At 41.8% G+C, this 18,366-nt stretch overlaps 1 protein-coding gene across 1 annotated transcript in view; it reads right to left on the bottom strand.

Moving 5' to 3' along the window:
• Nucleotides 1–12,232: 12,232 nt before the first annotated feature.
• LOC104677244 (olfactory receptor 3A1) overlaps nt 12,233–18,366 on the bottom strand; it is a 44,862-nt gene continuing 38,728 nt past the window's right edge. The window contains exon 2 of the mRNA XM_030923741.1: nt 12,233–13,569. Coding sequence (XP_030779601.1) covers nt 12,616–13,563 — 948 coding nt within the window. The 5' untranslated portion in view covers nt 13,564–13,569 and the 3' untranslated portion in view covers nt 12,233–12,615. The remainder of the gene's footprint in view (nt 13,570–18,366) is intronic.

The following is an 18,366-nucleotide window of genomic DNA, read 5'->3' as shown; positions in this document are numbered from 1 at the left end:
GTCCCAGCAGGGGAGGTATCAGTTCACTCAGTTCACATTAACATTTTAAACCATTTATGTTCAAAGCCCCATGGCGACTCCCCACGCCGTGCCTCACTCGTTGACCTCCTCCATCACCTCAATGCCTTCACCTTGCTTGTGGTTGAGATGCCCAGGGCCACCACCACCTTGTCCCTCTCATCTTCTGCTAGCTGAAAAGCTCAGAATACTTGGAACAACATGAGAACTATAGTTAATAAAGTATATTGCATTCAGGATTGTTGCTGAGTAGATTACAGCTGTCCTCACCACTGGGGAGAAATGGGGAACTGTGAGAATATGTTAATTTGTTTCACTACAGTAACCATTCTCATGACATCATGTTCCATACCTTAAATATAAACAAAAACTTTGTTTTAAAAAACACACAAGGCTTCCTCTATGAATACAGTTAGATTTAGATGAAACTTTCCTATTGCTCTCTGAGGGATCGTCCCAAACTAATAAGCAGGTTCCAAAATAGAAATCCAGAGAAACTAGAATGCATTTAAAACATAACCTAGGCCGGGGGCGGTGGCTCATGCCTGTAATCCCAGCAGTTTGGGAGGCCAAGGCGGGTGTGTCATCTGAGATCAGGAGTTTGAGACCAGCCTGTCCAACATAGTGAAACCCCGTCTCTACTACAAAAATTAGTTGGGTGTGGTGGCGGGCGCCTGTAATTCCAGCTACTCAGGAGGCTGGGGCAGGAGAATAGCTTGAACTCGGGAGGTGGAGGCTGCAGTGAGCCGAGATTGCACCATTGCACTCCAGCCTGGGTGACAGAGCAAAGCTCCGTCTCAAAAAAATAAAACGAAACAAAAACACATAGGTTTAAAGGCTTCTAGACATAATAAAGGTCAAGCAAAGCTGTGGCAAGAATCAGCGAGAAGGTATCCATGATTGTGGATGTCAGAAAGACCAGTCGAGTACATTTCTCCAAGGTGAGGGACCACACTCTGAAGTATCAATTCAACATTCCTTGTTCAATACATTGTTACAGTTATTGTTACTTAAGCCCCTATACTGGGCTTTGACTAAGGACGTACTGTGAAATAATGCTTTTCTGTGTGTATCCTCTGCTGCTCCTGTCTAAAACCAAAGTTGCGATCACAGCCTGTGGGTTGGCTGCTGCCAGGTGCAATTAGATTCTGCATTGCACAGCCACTGTTCTTCCACTTGTCCTTGACTTACGCATGGTAGATTGACCAAGGGCTCTAATGATACGTCCTGAAATAAAGAAGGCATGTACTTGGAAAACCATGTTGAAGTCATCTTTCAGATTTTATATCCAACTCCAGATCAAAAAACATCTATGTCTCTATTGTACATGGAATAAGCCAGGCCAGAGGTTCTTCAAAAGCAATGTTACTCCCTTGCATAGAATAGTCTGGAATCAGAGGACGGGAAGCAGCTGAAAGGGAACAGTGACGATTGCCTGAGCTGGGGCAGTGAATGATGAGGGAGGTTGCAGAAATCAAATACACTGTAGCAGCAGTATGACTGATACGACTGCCTGGGGGTATGTATGGTCACCAAAATGATTTTTAAATCCTTTGTTCATAAAAGTGGGAACTGAGTGCACAGGTTGGTGGCATGGTCTTAACTGGTCTCAACCAAGATCTGAAAAGCAGAGGAGGCAGGACTGAATGAGAAGCCATCTGTGCAGGCTGACTGTGCAGTGTTTAGGTGAGACTTTAAAAGCAAGAAGCCGGCATTATCAGCAGTTCCTCAGCCGCTGGTAAGCGTTGACTAGGGACGTCAAGGGAAAATGTACTCACAATCATGGAACAAGTATCTTACAGCCAGTCTCAACCTTGGCTGCACATTAGATTTACGTGGGAGCTCTAAAAACTCCTGTTATCCAGAATTTACCCACAGGCCAATTAAATCAGAATCTCTCAAGATAATACCCAGGCATCAGGAATTTTTTTTTTTTTTTGAGATGGAGTCTCGCTCCGTCACCAGGCTGGAGTGCAGTGGCACAATCTTGGCTCACTGCAACCTCTGCCTCCTGGGTTCGAGAGATTCTCCTGCCTCAGCCTCCTCAGTAGCTGGGACTATAGGCAAGCACTGCCACACCTAGCTAATTTTTTTGTATTTTTAGTAGAGACAGGGTTTCACCGTGTTGGCCAGGATGGTCTTGATCTCTTGACCTTGTGATCCATCCATCTCAGCCTCCCAAAGTGCCGGGATCATGGGCGTGAGCCACCGCGCCCAGCAGCATCAGGATTTTTTTAAGCACCCACCTGATCACTGCTGTCTTAGCATTTAACCGACTGGATACTTCTAACTACTAGCTCTTTCTTGCCACTCCCTCAAATTGAGAGTTTTGTTTTGTTTTGTTTTCTCTCATTTTACTTTCACTGATAACCCTGAAGGGAGAGGAGGAAATACTTTAAAAGATGACACATAGAAAAGTTACAAAAATGTAAGATATCTTGCAAAGGTTTGGTGGTATTTCCAGCCTTCCTTCCCAACTGTTAAATGAGATACTCAGTCCCCATGCTTACTGGAATCACCTGGAATGCTTTAAGAAGAAAATAACGATGCTCAGGCCTTTCACCAATAATTTTGATTTAGTTGGTTTAATTGGTGGTACCTGGGGATGGGTGGACCTTAGCGCCTCCCAGGTGGTTCTAATTCCCAGCCAGGACCGAGAACTCTGCCAGATTTGCAGCCTGGGAGGCATGATGATGGCTTCTTGCTTCCCTCTTCATTGTTTTTCTCCTTACAGGACATGAAGGCCACCAGCCCTTTCAGGTCACACAGCCGCTTCCACAAACACTCCTCCACCTAGGCTGAGTCAAGGTAACCTCAGCCGGGCGCGGAGGCTCACGCCTGTAATCCCAGCACTTTGGGAGGCTGAGGTGGGTGGATCACGAGGTCAGGAGATTGAGACCATCCTGGCTAACACGGTGAAACCCCATCTCTACTAAAAAGACAAAAAATTAGCCGGGCGAGGTGGCGGGCACCTGTAGTCCCACCTACTTGGGAGGCTGAAGCAGGAGAATCACTCGAATCCGGGAGGCAGAGGTTCCAGTGAGCTGAGATTGTGCCACTGCACTCCAGCCTGGGCGACTCTATCTGAGACTCTGTCTCAAAAAAAAAAAAAAAAAAAGGTCAAGGTAGTCTCTAAAGACTGACCCGCAGTTTCATGTGGATAACGTGAATCTCATTGGAGCCTCTACAGCAAGGGGATGTCTCCAATGTGAGGCTATCTCAATGACCAACCTTCCAAATGAGGTCTCCACGGTGCGCGCTCAGGCCATGGGGAAGCTGCAGAGGGGATGCCACATGGATGAAAATGTGGATGCGGTAATCTCCAAGAGTTCCTTAAAGTTCTAAGATCACATGACTTGGAGGAGGGCAGAAATCATCCTCTGGCCTGATTATCATTGACAGAGTTGGTAAATGATAATGCTTTGCAAATCAACAAATCAAAGGGTGATAGCTCTTCATATTATATTAAAGGATAGTTGACTACCTTCCTTTTTCTTGTCAGGTCCATTTTAACACAAGCATTGGATTGCAACCCTGTGATTTTCCAGCTCCTTGCTCATGCTGTTTTCCCCACCTGCAATGGTTTCCCTCCAACAGCACCTGCTCAAATATTTCACAACTTGACTCAAATGCCGACTGATGAATTAATTCTTCCTTGAAACTTCCCCATCTAAAAAGAATCTCTCGGCTGGGCACGGTGGCTCATGCCTGTAATTCCAGCATTTTAGGAGGCTGAGGCGGGCGGATCATGAGGTCAGGAGATGGAGACTATCCTGGCTAACATGGTGAAACCCCATCTCTACCAAAAAAAAAAAAAAAAAAAATTAGCCCGGCGAGCTGGTGGGCGCCTGTAGTCCCAGCTACTGGGGAGGCTGAGGCAGGACATGGCGTGAACCCGGGAGGCGGAGCTTGCAGTGAGAAGAGATCACGCCACTGCACCTCCAGCCTGGGCGGCAGAGCGAGACTCCGTCTCAAAAAACAAACTCTCCTCCCCTCCCCTCCCCTTTCCTCAACCCCCAAACTATCAATATACACCATTTCTTGGAATTTATGACTGTTTACATTTTAGGTGAGTCACTTCTTTATAGAGTCTGTCTCTATAAATGACTTAAGGACAGAATACATGTTTGATTCATTTTCAATAGCAATGATCATCATAACACGTTACACATAGTTATCCAATATTTCATATTTCTTTTTTTTGAGACAGAGTTTTGCTCTTTTTGCCCAGACTGGAGGGCAATGGTGTGACCTCGGCTCACTGCAACCTCTGCCTCCTAGGTTCAAATGATTCTCCTGCCTCAACCTCCTGAGTAGCTGGGATTACAGGCATGCACCACCACACCCAGCTAATTTTGTATTTCTAGTAGAGACGGGGTTTCTTCATGATGGTCAGGCTGGTCTCGAACTCCTGACCTCAGGTGATCCGCCCGCCTAGGCCTCCCAAAGTGCTGGGATTACAGGCGTAAGTCACTGTGCCTGGCCGGTACCCAATATTTCTTAAATAAATAAATGGATGGTTAAAATGTGTACGCTTTCATCAGTATGAGCTAGAGTTGTCAAGGAAGACTTTCTGGACACACTGGAATTTGTCCTGGCCTAGTATGCTTTAGGGGAGGTACAGGTTAAGTGCAGGGTGCAAGGTTGCGGTAGGGACTCCATTGTGTTAATAGGACAAGCAGGTCATGGACCAATCCACCTGCTTCTTTTTACTTAAACCTCCCAAAACAATACGGCCCTTAGGAGGGGCCACACCTTCCAGACAAGTCAGTCATGGTCAGGGTAGAAGAACCACTAAACAGCTGTTGGCAACCCTCAGACAGCTGCAGATGCAACTGCTTAAAAGCGGGGGGATTCTGGGATGACCTCAGGTCACCCTGAGACACCCCGAGGGTCTGACAGGGTCCCCACGAGGCCCACTGGGGAGCCCTCCTGCACGACCACCCTCGAGGCTCCCCTTACGAGCTGTGACAGCCCCTGCTCTGGAACTCCAGCCCATCCCTCATGCGCCCAACATGACAAGACTCAAGGCCTTCGCTGGAGTGAGGGTTCCCGGCTGCCTGAAGCAGTGGGTGCGGGCAGTGAACTGGTCTGAGCGTCTCCCCACACTCAGGCTAACAGGCTTCATCTGAGAGAGGAGAGCATGGGGAAAAAAGCACAAAAGAACCCAGGACCTCCAGACTGTAGTCCCAGATCCTCCCCGAAATGGCTTTCCCTTTCAGGGGCACCCATCGCACCAGGTTTATTAAGCTGATGGCAACAGAAGCCCCTTCTCTATTCTGCAGGAGCAGAGGAAGGACTCATGCGAATACTCACCCTGGAATGGGCACAGAAGCCACTGAGGTTTCCTCAGGAAAGACAGGGAGGAGCTGCGCAGACCCAGTTATCCTCCCGGAGAGCGAGCGAGGGGCTATGTCTGAGAAATGAGAGGACTCGAGCTGCTGTCCTCTCTGTACAGGGCTGTCTTCACTACAACGCTGTCCTCTGGGGCACTCAGAAACTGGCCCTCCTAGGAGAGAGAAGGATGGGGAGACAGACATGGAAAAGGAGACACCTCAGGCCCTTCATACTCATGGCAACGATGCCTCACACCTTCTGGTATTTAGACTTTCTCACAAGGAAGGCTTTGCCTCGAGCCCCGGCTTTGTGGGCAGGATGTTAAGGCAGATGATGTCCGCTCTTCTTGATGGTGGGTCACTGAGGCCTACAGGACTTGCCCATGTCCTCAAAGTCCCCCACGAAGGGAGAGGTGCAGCTGGGGACTCTATATGGGTTTTCTAAGGAGAAATTTTCTTTCCCAGATGTCAACCAGGGCATGTGAGCAGAGACAAGCCCAAAGCAGGCCCCAGAAGGGAGGTAAGAGGGGAAAGCTTTCTTCAAAGCCGGCTTCCTGTTGAGCCCTCAGTAGCGTGGCGCTTTCTCTCTTGGGGCCTTGTTAGTGGGGGCCACTGGGACTGTGTCTTGGGGATCCTATAATGATTCTGGAGGTGATGGGAGACGAGCCCTATGATACTAGCAGGACTCCTGGGAGGCTGCCTACCAATGTGACTTTCTAAGCCAGGCCCTGAGTAATTGAGAGGCCTGGTGAAGGTCGCAGGTTAACGAACAGAAGCTGTGGGAAGGTGTAGGAGTGTGTTCCCCTGACTCCCCTTCCCACTAACACATGCTCAGCCAACATTCCCCCGCCTAAGAGAGAGGGCTCTTCTCCCACCAGGGAATGCTGGTGCAGTAGAAAAAGCAGAATAGACAAACCTGTTCTTCTGATTATTAGTGGTTTGACTTTGTACAAGCTGCGAAGTCAGTTTTGGGGCCTCAGTTTCCTCATCTGTAAAATGAGATATCCTTCCTCACAGAGCACTGCTGTGAACATTACATACATTAAGTTGCTAATAGAGGTTCAACAATTTATATACATATGAATTGATAACATTTATGAGTATCTGTGGCTGGGTGTGGTGACTCAAACTTGTAATCTTAGCACTGGGAGACTGAGGTGGGGATCGCTTGAGCCCAGTTCAAAACCAGCCTGGGTAACATGACAAAACCCCATCTCTAAAAAAAATACAAAAATTCGTCAGGCACAGTGGTGTGTGCCTGCACTCCCAGCTACTCTGGAGGCTGAAATGAAAGGACCGCTTGAGCCTAGGAGGTGGAGGCTGCAGTGAGCCGTGATCGCACCACTGCACTGCAGCCTGGGCTATAGAGTGAGAATCCATCTTATAAAAAACAACAAAACAAAAACACACACACAGAAACCATTTATGAGTGTTTGTCATGTACATGGTAACGTGCTGAGAACTTAACAAGCCTGGAGTCTATCAGTCTTCACAATTCTATAAAGTAGTTTTTTTTTTTTTAATATACTTTAAGTTCTGGGGTACACGTGCAGAACATGCAGGTTTGTTACATAGGTATACATGCGCCATGGTAGTTTGCTGCACTTATCAACCCGTCATCTACATTAGGTATTTCTCTTAATGCTATCTCTCCCCTAGCCCACCATCCCCCAACAGGCCCTGGTGTGTGATCTTCCCCTTCCTGTGTCCACGTGTTCTCATTGTTCAACTCCCACTTATGAGTGAGAACATGCAGTGTTTGGTTTTCTGTCCTTGTGTTAGTTGCTGAGAATGATGGTTTCTAACTTCATCCATGTCCCTGCAAAGGAAAGGAACTCATCCTTTTTTATGGCTGCATAGTATTCCATTGTGTGTGTGTGCCACATTTTCTTTATCCAGTCTATCACTGATGGGCATTTGGGTTGGTTGCAAGTCTTTGCTATTGTGAATAGTGCTGCAGTAAACATGTGTGTGCATGTGTCTTTATAGTAGAATGATTTATAATCCTTTGGGTATATACCCAGTAATGGGATGGCTGGGTCAAATGGTATTTCTGGTTCTAGATCCTTGAGGAATCACCACACTGTCTTCCACAATGGCTGAACTAATTTACACTCCCACCAACAGTGTAAGAGTGTTCTTGTTTCTCCACATCTTCTCCAGCATCTGTTGTTTCCTGACTTTCTAATAATCACCATTCTAACTAGCATGAGATGGTATCTCCTTGTGGTTTTGATTTGCATTTCTCTAATGACCAGTGATGATGAGCTTTTTGTTTTTCATGTTTGTTGGCCACACAAATGTCTTCTTTTGAGAAGTGTCTGTTCATATCCTTTGCCCACTTTTTGATGGGGTTGGTTTTTTTCTTGTAGATTTGTTTAAGTTATTTGTAGATTTTGGATATTAGCTCTTTGTCAGATGGATAGATTGCAAAACTTTTCTCCCATTCTGTAGGTTGCCTCTTCACTCTGATGATAGTTTCTTTTGCTGTGCAGAAGCTCTTTAATTAGATCCCATTTGTCAATTTTGCCTTTTGTTGCCATTGCTTTTGGTGTTTTAGGCATGAAGTCTTTGCCCAGGCCTATGTCTTGGATGGTATTGCCTAGGTTTTCTTCTAGGATTTTCATGGTTTTAGGTCTTACATTTAAGTCTTTAATCCATCTTGTGGTAGGTAGAAGAATGGGCCCCAAAGATATCCTACCTAAACCCTGGAATCTACTTTATATGGTAAAGGAGACTTTAAAGTTTGAGATCTTAGGATGGGGACATCACTCACATAATGTACATTGTACTCATTAAGTAATTTCTCATCATCCACCCCCCTCCCACTCCCCACCCCCTCACATTTCTGATACATGCATAGAGTGCAGAGCGGTCAAGTCAGGCCGTTTAGGCTTCCCATCACTCAAATAATACACATTGTACCCATTAAGTAATTTATTCTCATCATCCACCCCCTCCCACCCACTCCCATTTCTGATTTTCCATTGTCTATCCTTCCCCTCTGCATCCATGTGTACACAGTATTGTGTCTATTTCTCTGCTGAGATTTTCATTCCTTGAAACCATGTTTGTTTTAATTTTTTACCTAATTTGGGGTAATTATAACAGCCATTTAAAATTTCTGCCTGTTAGTGTCAATATCTAGTTCATTTCAGAGTTGGACTTGCTGGATTTTCTTTTCTCTAGAGAATGTGTTGCATTTTCTTGATTCTTCATATTTTAATTCTGGACTGTATCCTGGATATTACGAATACTCTGTTCTGCTGGAGATTCTCGATTAGATTATTTATCATGTGTCATTTCCCAGGTTTGATAGGTAATTCTCTTGGCCAGGCTTGAACTGCAAACTTGCTTCGTGGGTGGCAGCATTTGTCTCAGTTAAAGTATTTTTACTTTTGCTGAATTTATGTTTTTCTATTATATATATAATATCAATATACTGTATATGTAATCGAACTTATATTTTATTGTGCTGAGACAATTATCTACGAGGAAAAAATTAGAACATACACAACAATAAGCTCTAAATATATTAAATATTTGACTTAAAAAGAAACGTAAAAATACTAGAAAAACATCAGACACATATTTATACAGCATTTAGATGGAAAAGCTCTTTTTCCTAAGCATGACATAAAACAAAAGATAAAGTTCATAAAATATAAAATTAATTTGGGCAGCAGTTACCCTAAACAAAGTTAAAGACAAATGGGAAATTAGGAAATATGTGAGCAACATATATGGCAAAGAATTACCGTTTTAAAACAGAAAGTGTTTCTACCAATCATTTACGAAAAGATAAACTATCACCAAAAGGGCAAAAAAAAAAAAACAAAAAAAGACAAAAAAAAAGAAAAAGAAATTTGCAAAGAAGAAATACAAATAACAAATAAATACAGGTATGTGCAGTATAATGATGTTTTGGTCAATAAAGCCTGCATATATGGCAGTGGTCAGAGCAATAGGCTATTCACAGGCTATTTCATATAGCCCAGGTCTTTACTAGGCCATACCGCCGAGGTGTGTGCAAGTACACTCTTACACAGCTGGCAGCGACGTTCGCACAACACAATCACCTAACAACGCATTTCTCAGAATGTATCCCCGTCGTTAAGTGACACATGACTGTACATAAAAATGTATTCAACCACACCCATAATCAAAGAAATTCAAATTAAAAATAATACAATATTTCATCTAATTTTCAAATATAAAAAGATGTATATATAAAACATCCAGTGAGGTCAAAGATGTGAAGTGAGGAGCATTCACATACACTGCCAATCTGGATGTAAAATGCTGTACATTTTTTGGCAAATGCAAAGGCAGAATACTTATTAAACTTTAACTTTGCATTTCTATTTCCCATAGTGAACATGTTCTTATACACAAACACATAAACCACGTTCAAGAACTTAGCCACTGGAAATAATTTCAGATATTCAGATAGATATATAAACACTAATCTCAGTATTATTGGCAGTTGCAAAAACAGGAACTAAATTACATCAATAGGGGTGTGGTTAAACAGATTATAATTTTATATAAATGAAATATTATGCAGCCTTTAAAATGGATAAGACAGATTTTTAGGCTGACGTGTAAAATTATACTATGTAATATAGACAGAGAAAAGTAAGATTACAACACAGTATGGTTTTGAATGTGTGTGTGTGTTTTTTTTGTGTGTGTGTGTGTGTGTGTTCATTTGTCTGGAAAGCTAAACATGAAACTATTGACAGTAGTTACTTTTAAAGATGAGATTAATGTGGGGATGGTGCAGAAGGGTGGTCATGTTCTGTACTGTTTGGACATTTACAACATGATGCATTACATGTATAACAGAATTTTTAAGTAGCAAGGAGATTTCCAGTTTGGAATATAAAAGGGGAGAAAAATTCCAAAAGAAATGAAATCTCCCAAATTGATCAAGAAGCTGTATGATCCTGGAGGGTGAACAGGGACCAGGGAATCATGTCCTTGGCCATTTTCCATGATGTTGGACCCACTTGCTCCAGTCTACCCTAGTGACAAGGCCAAGACAGAAGTCTTTCCTTGAGGCTGGGAGTAAATAGCCAGCTGGACGAAATGCCAGAGGCACCAGATCTTTGGAGATATACAGCAGGCTCAGTTTTGCTGCAGGTGTTACATGTAGCAAAAGAAGTGATGGTGGAAGGTGTGGTAGCTCTCTCAGGGTAAACAGATCCAGTCTTTCTCTCCATTCAAACTAAGAGAATCACAGAACATTCGCAGTGGAAGAACCTTAATATAACCTAGTGCTTTCGGTCAAGAACAGACCCAGAGGAACTAATCAACTTATTCAAGGTCAAGCACATCGTGAATGAGAGAAGGGATGAGATGGGAACCATATCCCAGGTCTTCCCCAACAGTCTTTTTGACCTTTGAAGGAGACTGACTGTGTCCCTGAAGTTTGTCTGATGATGCAGTTAAGAATCAGAAAAAAGACATCATTTTCTTTTGTCTACTGACACTGTCAGCCAGCATGACTCAAAAGGTAGGGAGTCTAATTTGGGCAGTTTGTCACAAATTTTGATGACATTTTAGATATGCAGCTGGAGAGAATACCCAGCACTCTTTTCTTCTGTGTTTTCTCATCTAGTAAACCTTCTTCCTGACATCCTAGGAGCACCTCTGTTTAGAGAGAGAGAAAACGAGTCCTCGGTGCACTTTTTTTGTATATTTAGCATAACTTAAAATATCAATCACTTCCTTCTTAGTAGAGAAGATGGACTACAATGATGGCATCAGGGCTACTGGAATTGGTTGTTGCTGGACAACACAGAATGGGATGCCCACATATCTCATGTGTGACCCACTTATTTTATTCCCCTACTTTCTTCCTCTGATCTTTTAACAGTCTCAAAGCATCTTACCCAATTCCTCCATTCTTTCACATTCTCCATTCTGTGTACCCCATCTGCTCCTCTCTAATCTGGCCATGCTTCCCTTTCAACCCCCACCACTTGCAATTCTCCCTACTCCTCATCTTTCCATTTCGTTTTCCCACCAACTCTCCTCCTCCAATCTTGTTTTGCTTCCCTCTTTTGTGTCTGTTCTGTTTATCTCTATCTTACTGCATCTGTTCAATCCCTCACCCCCATAAAATATTATGGAGAAGCCAAGTCACAGGTGCCAGTCAAAGGAAAGTTTTAGGGAGATGCATTGGGAACCAGCAGTGGCACAGCAGAGTTGCCAGGAGTGGGCAATGAGTCCTAAATGGGAGGCTGAAAAGATACAGCGAGCTCATGGCTGGTCTAACATCAAGGACGTTGAGAGAATGCTCTGGGTCAGAGCCACACTCCCCTACTGAGAAGGGACATTCAGGGTGACTCCTCACCATACGACTTGCATTGATAGTCATGGATTATCTCAGCAAGGAGCTTTGGAGATTAAGAGTGAGAGTTTTGGAGACATTTTCATATTGAGGAGTCTTGGGTTTTTTAAAATACGTAAATAATGCTTAGATTATAAATTCTTATCTTTTCTAGATTATAAATTCTTATCTTCTCGAAAAATTTGAAACACATGGGGAAAAAAGATGAGCAAAATTCATTTTTGTATCATAAGAGATACAATACGTATTAATGGAGTTTTAGCGTTTAGAAACAAGTCTGCGAGTTGCACACAGGCATCAGGTGCTCCAGAATTACTAGGGAATACGTAACCATGCAGCTTCCCCTCTGTCCCCTGTCTATGCTGTAGGGTCCTTGTTTAAAGGGAAGAGAAAGAGCTACTTTTTTGTTTCTGTTTCTTTTTATTTTATTTTTGCTTATAGAGTTCTGATGGGAGAAATCAAACAATCCTCATCTCTAGACCTATGTTTTATAAACAGACCAAGCATACCTGAACCTGAGGGAAAAATACGACTTCTCGGGGGGAGTTTTCTGGGGTACTTCTGGCAACACAGGCTGTAACCAACCAAAGAGTTGTTCCCTCTGGGACATGAACCGCGAGCATTCACAGCTTCCTAGGTTTCACCTCTAGCCAGAAAGGAGAGAACACGGTGCCTGAAGTTGAACATGTCTAAGGGGCTGGTTTGGCAGATCCTATACACTCATTACCTATAATTGGGCAGGGCGGCTTTAAGAAATGAAAGCTATTATTCCCTACAAAAAGTCCTTCTTATGCCCATGGAAACAGAAACAAGTCTGAACCATTTTTTCCCCTAGTTTCTGGCTCTAGAAGATTTTTCCGTTAGTACAAAAGATGCAAGGAGAAAAGGTCAATTGAGACCTCCTCAAGCCAGTAACCGCCTCCCCGTGAGCAGCCTCCAGAGAGCACTCTGCACATCAGGGTTTCTGAGGCTGTAGATGATGGGATTCAGCATGGGATTGATGACAGTGTTGAAAATTCCAACAGCTTTATCCTTGTCTGAAAGCTTGGTTGAACCTAGTCGCATATAGTTAAAGATACCTGAACCATAGAACATGGCCACCACAGTGAGATGGGAGCCACATGTGGAGAAGGCTTTCTTCCTGCCCTCTGCAGAGCGAATTCGCAGGACTGCAGCGGCCACGTGGATATAGGAGATGACAATGAGAGCCATGGGGGTGCCTGCCATTATAAAACCCACAGCAAAAAGCAGCAGCTCATTGAGTTGGGTGCTGGAGCAGGAGAGCTGGAAGAGCTGTGGGAGGTCACAGTAGAAGTGATTGATCACATTGGGGCCACAGAAATTGAGCACAGACATGGCCACAGTGTGGGTCAGTGCATTGGTGAAGGCACAAGCCCAGGATGCAGCCACCAACATCCTCTGGACTATCTGACTCATGCGCATGCTGTAGGTGAGGGGCTGGCAGATGGCCAGGAATCGGTCATAGGCCATGGCGGTCAGCAAGAAGCAGTCCACTCCAACGAACAGATGGAAGAAGAAGAGTTGGGTAAGGCAGGCCCCGTAGGGAACTGCACGCTTGTGGGACAGGAGATGACTCAATACTGAGGGAACAGTGACGCTGATGCACCCAACATCCAGCACTGATAGGTTCCCCAGGAAGAAGTACATGGGGGTGTGGAGTTTGGGCTCCACCAAGACGGCTGCCAGGATGCTGAGGTTGCCCCCGACCGTGACCAGGTAGGCAAAGAGGAAGAGCACAAAGACAACTGGCTGCAGCCCTGGCACCTCCACCAAGCCCAGCAGGATGAACTCAGCAACAGCTGTTCCATTGGCCCCAGATTCTGGCTGCATGAGTTCCTGCAAAGAAACATCCAAGGAGAAAAATAATCACTCCTCCCAATAATTTATTTATTCAGAAAAAAGAAACAGATCTCCTTCTACTTGCCCAGCCCTCTGCCACATTCACTCTGTACAAGTAAGGAATTTTGTGCTCCTCGGGCCACACTACACTTGTTTACTCTTTCACTACATTTACCTTTATTTGCAGGTGTACGCACAGGTAACATTACCACTCTGGATCTCCCTCCTCCAACCGACCCCCCAGCTGCAAGAACCTATTTGTAAAGATTATGCAAGACATACCCTTGGGAAAAATAAGCAAAAAGTATACTTCTGGTTTGAACATGGCCGAGTAAATCCAAAATGTTCTCTTCTCAGAATTTCTCTCTTTCCAAAACAAGCAGAAAAAGAAACATACAGATTCTATCTTCAAAGAAACTAGTAAATGTCCACAACCCCAATCCATAAACTAGATTGGATGGATTCAAGAACAGTAAAGATCAAATAGGAGAGTGACAAGAAGCAGAGAGAGGAAATCCATGACTATAGAAGAGTTAAATGAGTATAATTCTCTTTAAAAAAAAAAAAAAAAAAGTTGGGTGGAGGGAGGCAATCAATAAAAAACAAAACCAAAGCTCTTGTTTGCAATAATGGGTATACGGTGTAAAGTATGGCACCATAATCCTCTGTGATCCTGAACTGAACTCAAGAAGCAGAGAAAAGGCTAAATGAAGACTTAGGTACACAGGCTATAGACAAAGCATAATACTGGAGGCAAAAGACAGAAAAAAATACATCAGTTCTCACAGTTGTAGTTACCTGTCTGTATTCATTACATACAAGTAAAAGCTAAAATAATTTACCTCCAATTCTGAATCACAAGGTAGGTTACTGCTAGTCTGAATCATGTCTTAGCCTTGCAAGATACAAGTATCTTGTGAATATATAGTTTGGCAAAAACTCATTTCATTTAAGGATTAAAACAAACCTGCATAGCATATAAACAAGGATTTTACCAGAAAAAAGAGGTAAAGAAACAAGAAAGACAAATGGATGATAAAATTCACTCCATCAAAGAATGTTGCCATTGAACATATGAAAATTGTTACCTAGCAAAGACATGGAATCAACCCAAATGCCCATCAATGACAGACTGGATAAAGCAAATGTGGTACACGTAGACCATGGAATACTATGAAACCATGAAAAAGAATGAGATCATGTCTTTTGCAGGGACATGGATGAAGCTGGAAGCCATTATCCTCAGCAAACCAATGCAGGAACAGGAAACCAAACACTGCATGTTCTCTTATAAGTGGGAGCTGAACAATGAGAACACATGGACACAGGGAGGGAAACCACACATACTGGGGCCTGTCATAGGAGGGTGGCTGGGGGGGAGGACATTAGGGAAAAGAGCTAATGCATTCTGGGCTTAATACTTAGGTGATGGGTTGATAGGTGCAGCAAACCACCATGGCACATGTTCATGGCACATAGGTAACTATGTAACAAAGCTGCATGTCCTGCACACGTACCCTGGAACTTAAAAAAATGAAATAATAATGAAAAAGAAAATTGTTACCAAACATTTCAGCCTCTCCAAAAATTTAAAAAAAAAAAAAAAAAAAAAAAAACTTAAGGAGGCATTTTCCGATATAAAATAAGAAAACAGAGTAAAAATATAAGAGCTGAGGAAAGAGATTTCAAGAAAATTAAGAAATATGAGCTGGAAGAAGAAAGAAAAGATGTTAAAGAAATGTAAAATCACTACACCAAAAAAAAAAAAAAAATTAGAAACAATACAATGAAAAAAAAGTAGACAGATGCAGGAACAGTGTTTTAAAAGATGACAAGATTAAATGAGAAAAGAGAGAAAATGACAGATATGAGGAGAGACAAAGGAGATCCAATCTATGTACAATAGAATTACCAAAGGAGGAAATCAAAAAAGTGAAAAAGAACAATTATTTAAAACTCAATTTTAATTAAAAAATTACAGAAACACTTGAATTTACAATTCAGAAGTGCACACCTTGTCCCAGGGAACATTCATACAGAATGCCAGCATTGTCACATACCACTGGAGTACCACCGAATATCAATGATTTAAGAAATGGATAGCCTAGTCAAAAACAAACAAAATCCAGTCAATTCTAAAGGAAATAAATTAAGATAGTATATCATTTCTCCAAAGTAGCAGTCAAAGCTGGAATGTAATGAAAAACATGCCTGCAGCCTCTGGGGAAAGAAAATATGATCCAAAATTGTTAAAACTATCTAGATCATTATTCAAATATAATATTCATATATAAAGTCAAGTTGGCAATCTGAGAATTCAAGGAAAGTTACAAACATTAGCCGTTGTTGAAAAAAGCAGACTTCAGAGTTTTGTTTCGTTTTTTAACAGAAGCTTTTTTAAGAAACAGACTTCAGTCAACAAAAAGAAAAATGGGAACTCTGCAGTCTATAAACTGATGGTTAATCTTAAATGTATTTAACTATAGGTCTAAGACTAAAACATTTGTGGAAATTATAAGTATGAAATAAAATGTAAATGGTTTTAAAATCTCAAAAGGTAAAATGTTTATAATTAGCAAAAAAGGAGATAGAAGGAAGTATGTGTTGACTTCCTCATCTTCTATAGCTGAATGTTAAAAGATATCATTTAAACCTGATAAATTACATAACAAATGTATAAGTACACAAACCAGTATAAAAGGAAGATTAGTATAACATAATCAAATAAATTACATGGTATAGGAGAAAGAGAAAAGGGAAAAGAAACGGGAATATGCTAATTTCATTGTGCTTATACCAGGGAATTAGTAGACACTGACTAGAAACAGAGTGTTAGAACTCTACACAAAGTTACAGTTATAAAAGTAACCCTAGAAAAAAATCTTCTAAAACATGAGAGGAAGCATGCACACAAAACAAAGACAAATGTGGCCCTTACAGTGAAGGGGTATTTCAAAACAATAAAAGCAAACTGTATAACATAAAATAATAGAATAAAATTAATACCAAACACACTTATAATGATAAAGTCGAGTGGGCCAAGCTCATCTAGTAAAAGAAAATAATTTCAGGTTGGATCTAAAAAATACAACTGTACGCTGATGCCAAAATATATAACCAAAACAAAGTTAATTAGAAAGGGTGAAAGGTAAAGGAATACCAGCCAGATGTAAACAAAAATAAAGCAGGGATCATAATCTTAATATAAAATGTGTTTGAATTAAAAAATGTCAGTAAATGAGGAAAAGAAGAGCATTTTATAAGGGGTGCAAGAAGATGTAACAGGTACAAAAACGAATGTCCCAAGTATATAGCATTGATAGGTAAAGCAAAAAGCACAGGATGTTCAAAGAGAAATAGTCAGAAACAGGTTAACAGTGGATTTCAGTGACTTTCCAGTCCATATAAATTTAAGTTGGCAGAATAAAGTAAGGCGATAAAAAACCTCAATATTTTTCAAGAGGTAGAACCAATTGACATTGCACACCTTCCTTAAGTGCCCATGAAACATTCACTGCCCAGAAAGAGCATATATAAGACCAGAAATTCAGCAAACTTCAAAAGAACAAATAATATAAACAATAATATATGATCAGAGCCCAACTGAAAGAAACATTATTTTAAAAATAAAATCCAGTCTGTCCTTGATGGACATTTGGGTTGGTTCCAAGTCTTTGCTATTGTGAATAGGGCCACAATAAACATATGTGTGCATGTGTCTTTATAGCAGCATGAATTATAATCCTTTGGGTATATACCCAGTAATGGTATCGCTGGGTCAAATGGTATTTCTAGTTCTAGATCCTTGAGGAATCGCCACACTGTCTTCCACAATGGTTGAATTAGTTTACAGTCCCACGAACAGTGTAAAAGTGTTCCTGTTTCTCCACATCCTCTCTAGCACCTGTTGTTTCCTGACTTTTTAATGACCGCCATTCTAACTGGTGTGAGATGGTATCTCATTGTGGTTTTGATTTGCATTTCTCTGATGGCCAGTGATGATGAGCATTTTTTCGTGTGTCTGTTGGCTGCACAAATGTCTTCTTGTGAGAAGTGTCTGCTTATATCCTTTGCCCACTTTTTGGTGGGGTTGTTTTTTTCTTGTAATGTTTGATTAAGAAAATGTGGCACATATACACCATGGAATACTATGCAGCCATAAAAAAGGATGAGTTCATGTCCTTTGTAGGGACATGGATGCAGCTGGAAACCATCATTCTCAGCAAACTATCGCATGAACAGAAAACCAAACATTGCATTTTCTCACTCATAGGTGGGAAATGAACAATGAGAACACTTGGACACAGAAAGGGGAACATCACACACCAGGGTCTGTTGTGGGTGGGGGGAGGGGGGAGGGATAGCATTAGGAGATTTACCTAATGGAAATGACGAGTTAATGGGTGCAGCACACCAACATGGCACATGTATACATATGGAACAAACCTGCACGCTGTGCATATGTACCCTAGAACATAAAGTATAATAAATTTAAAAATAAATAAATAAAATAAAATCCAATATTTAAAGAAATACTTAAGAAACAGTTGGACCAAACAGAGAATGAAAACAAAAACTAAAGAATATCTGAAGAAGAAAAAGGAGATAATGAAAGCAGCACATTTTTAAAAATGGATTAAATCAGTGTTCAGAAAAGAATTCACAGCCTTAAATGAGTATACCAACAACAGAAAAAGAATTAAAGGATCCAATCAAGACATTAGAAAAGGAACCATAAGAAAAGTAATGATAAAAGCAAAATTTGAGTAGAAATACAGAGCTAATCAATTTCAA

Source organism: Rhinopithecus roxellana, chromosome 19 (assembly GCF_007565055.1).
Source record: "Rhinopithecus roxellana isolate Shanxi Qingling chromosome 19, ASM756505v1, whole genome shotgun sequence".
NCBI lineage: Eukaryota > Metazoa > Chordata > Mammalia > Primates > Cercopithecidae > Rhinopithecus > Rhinopithecus roxellana.
The sequence above is the reverse complement of the archived record's forward strand: the minus strand, read 5'-3'. Positions and strand labels throughout refer to the sequence as shown.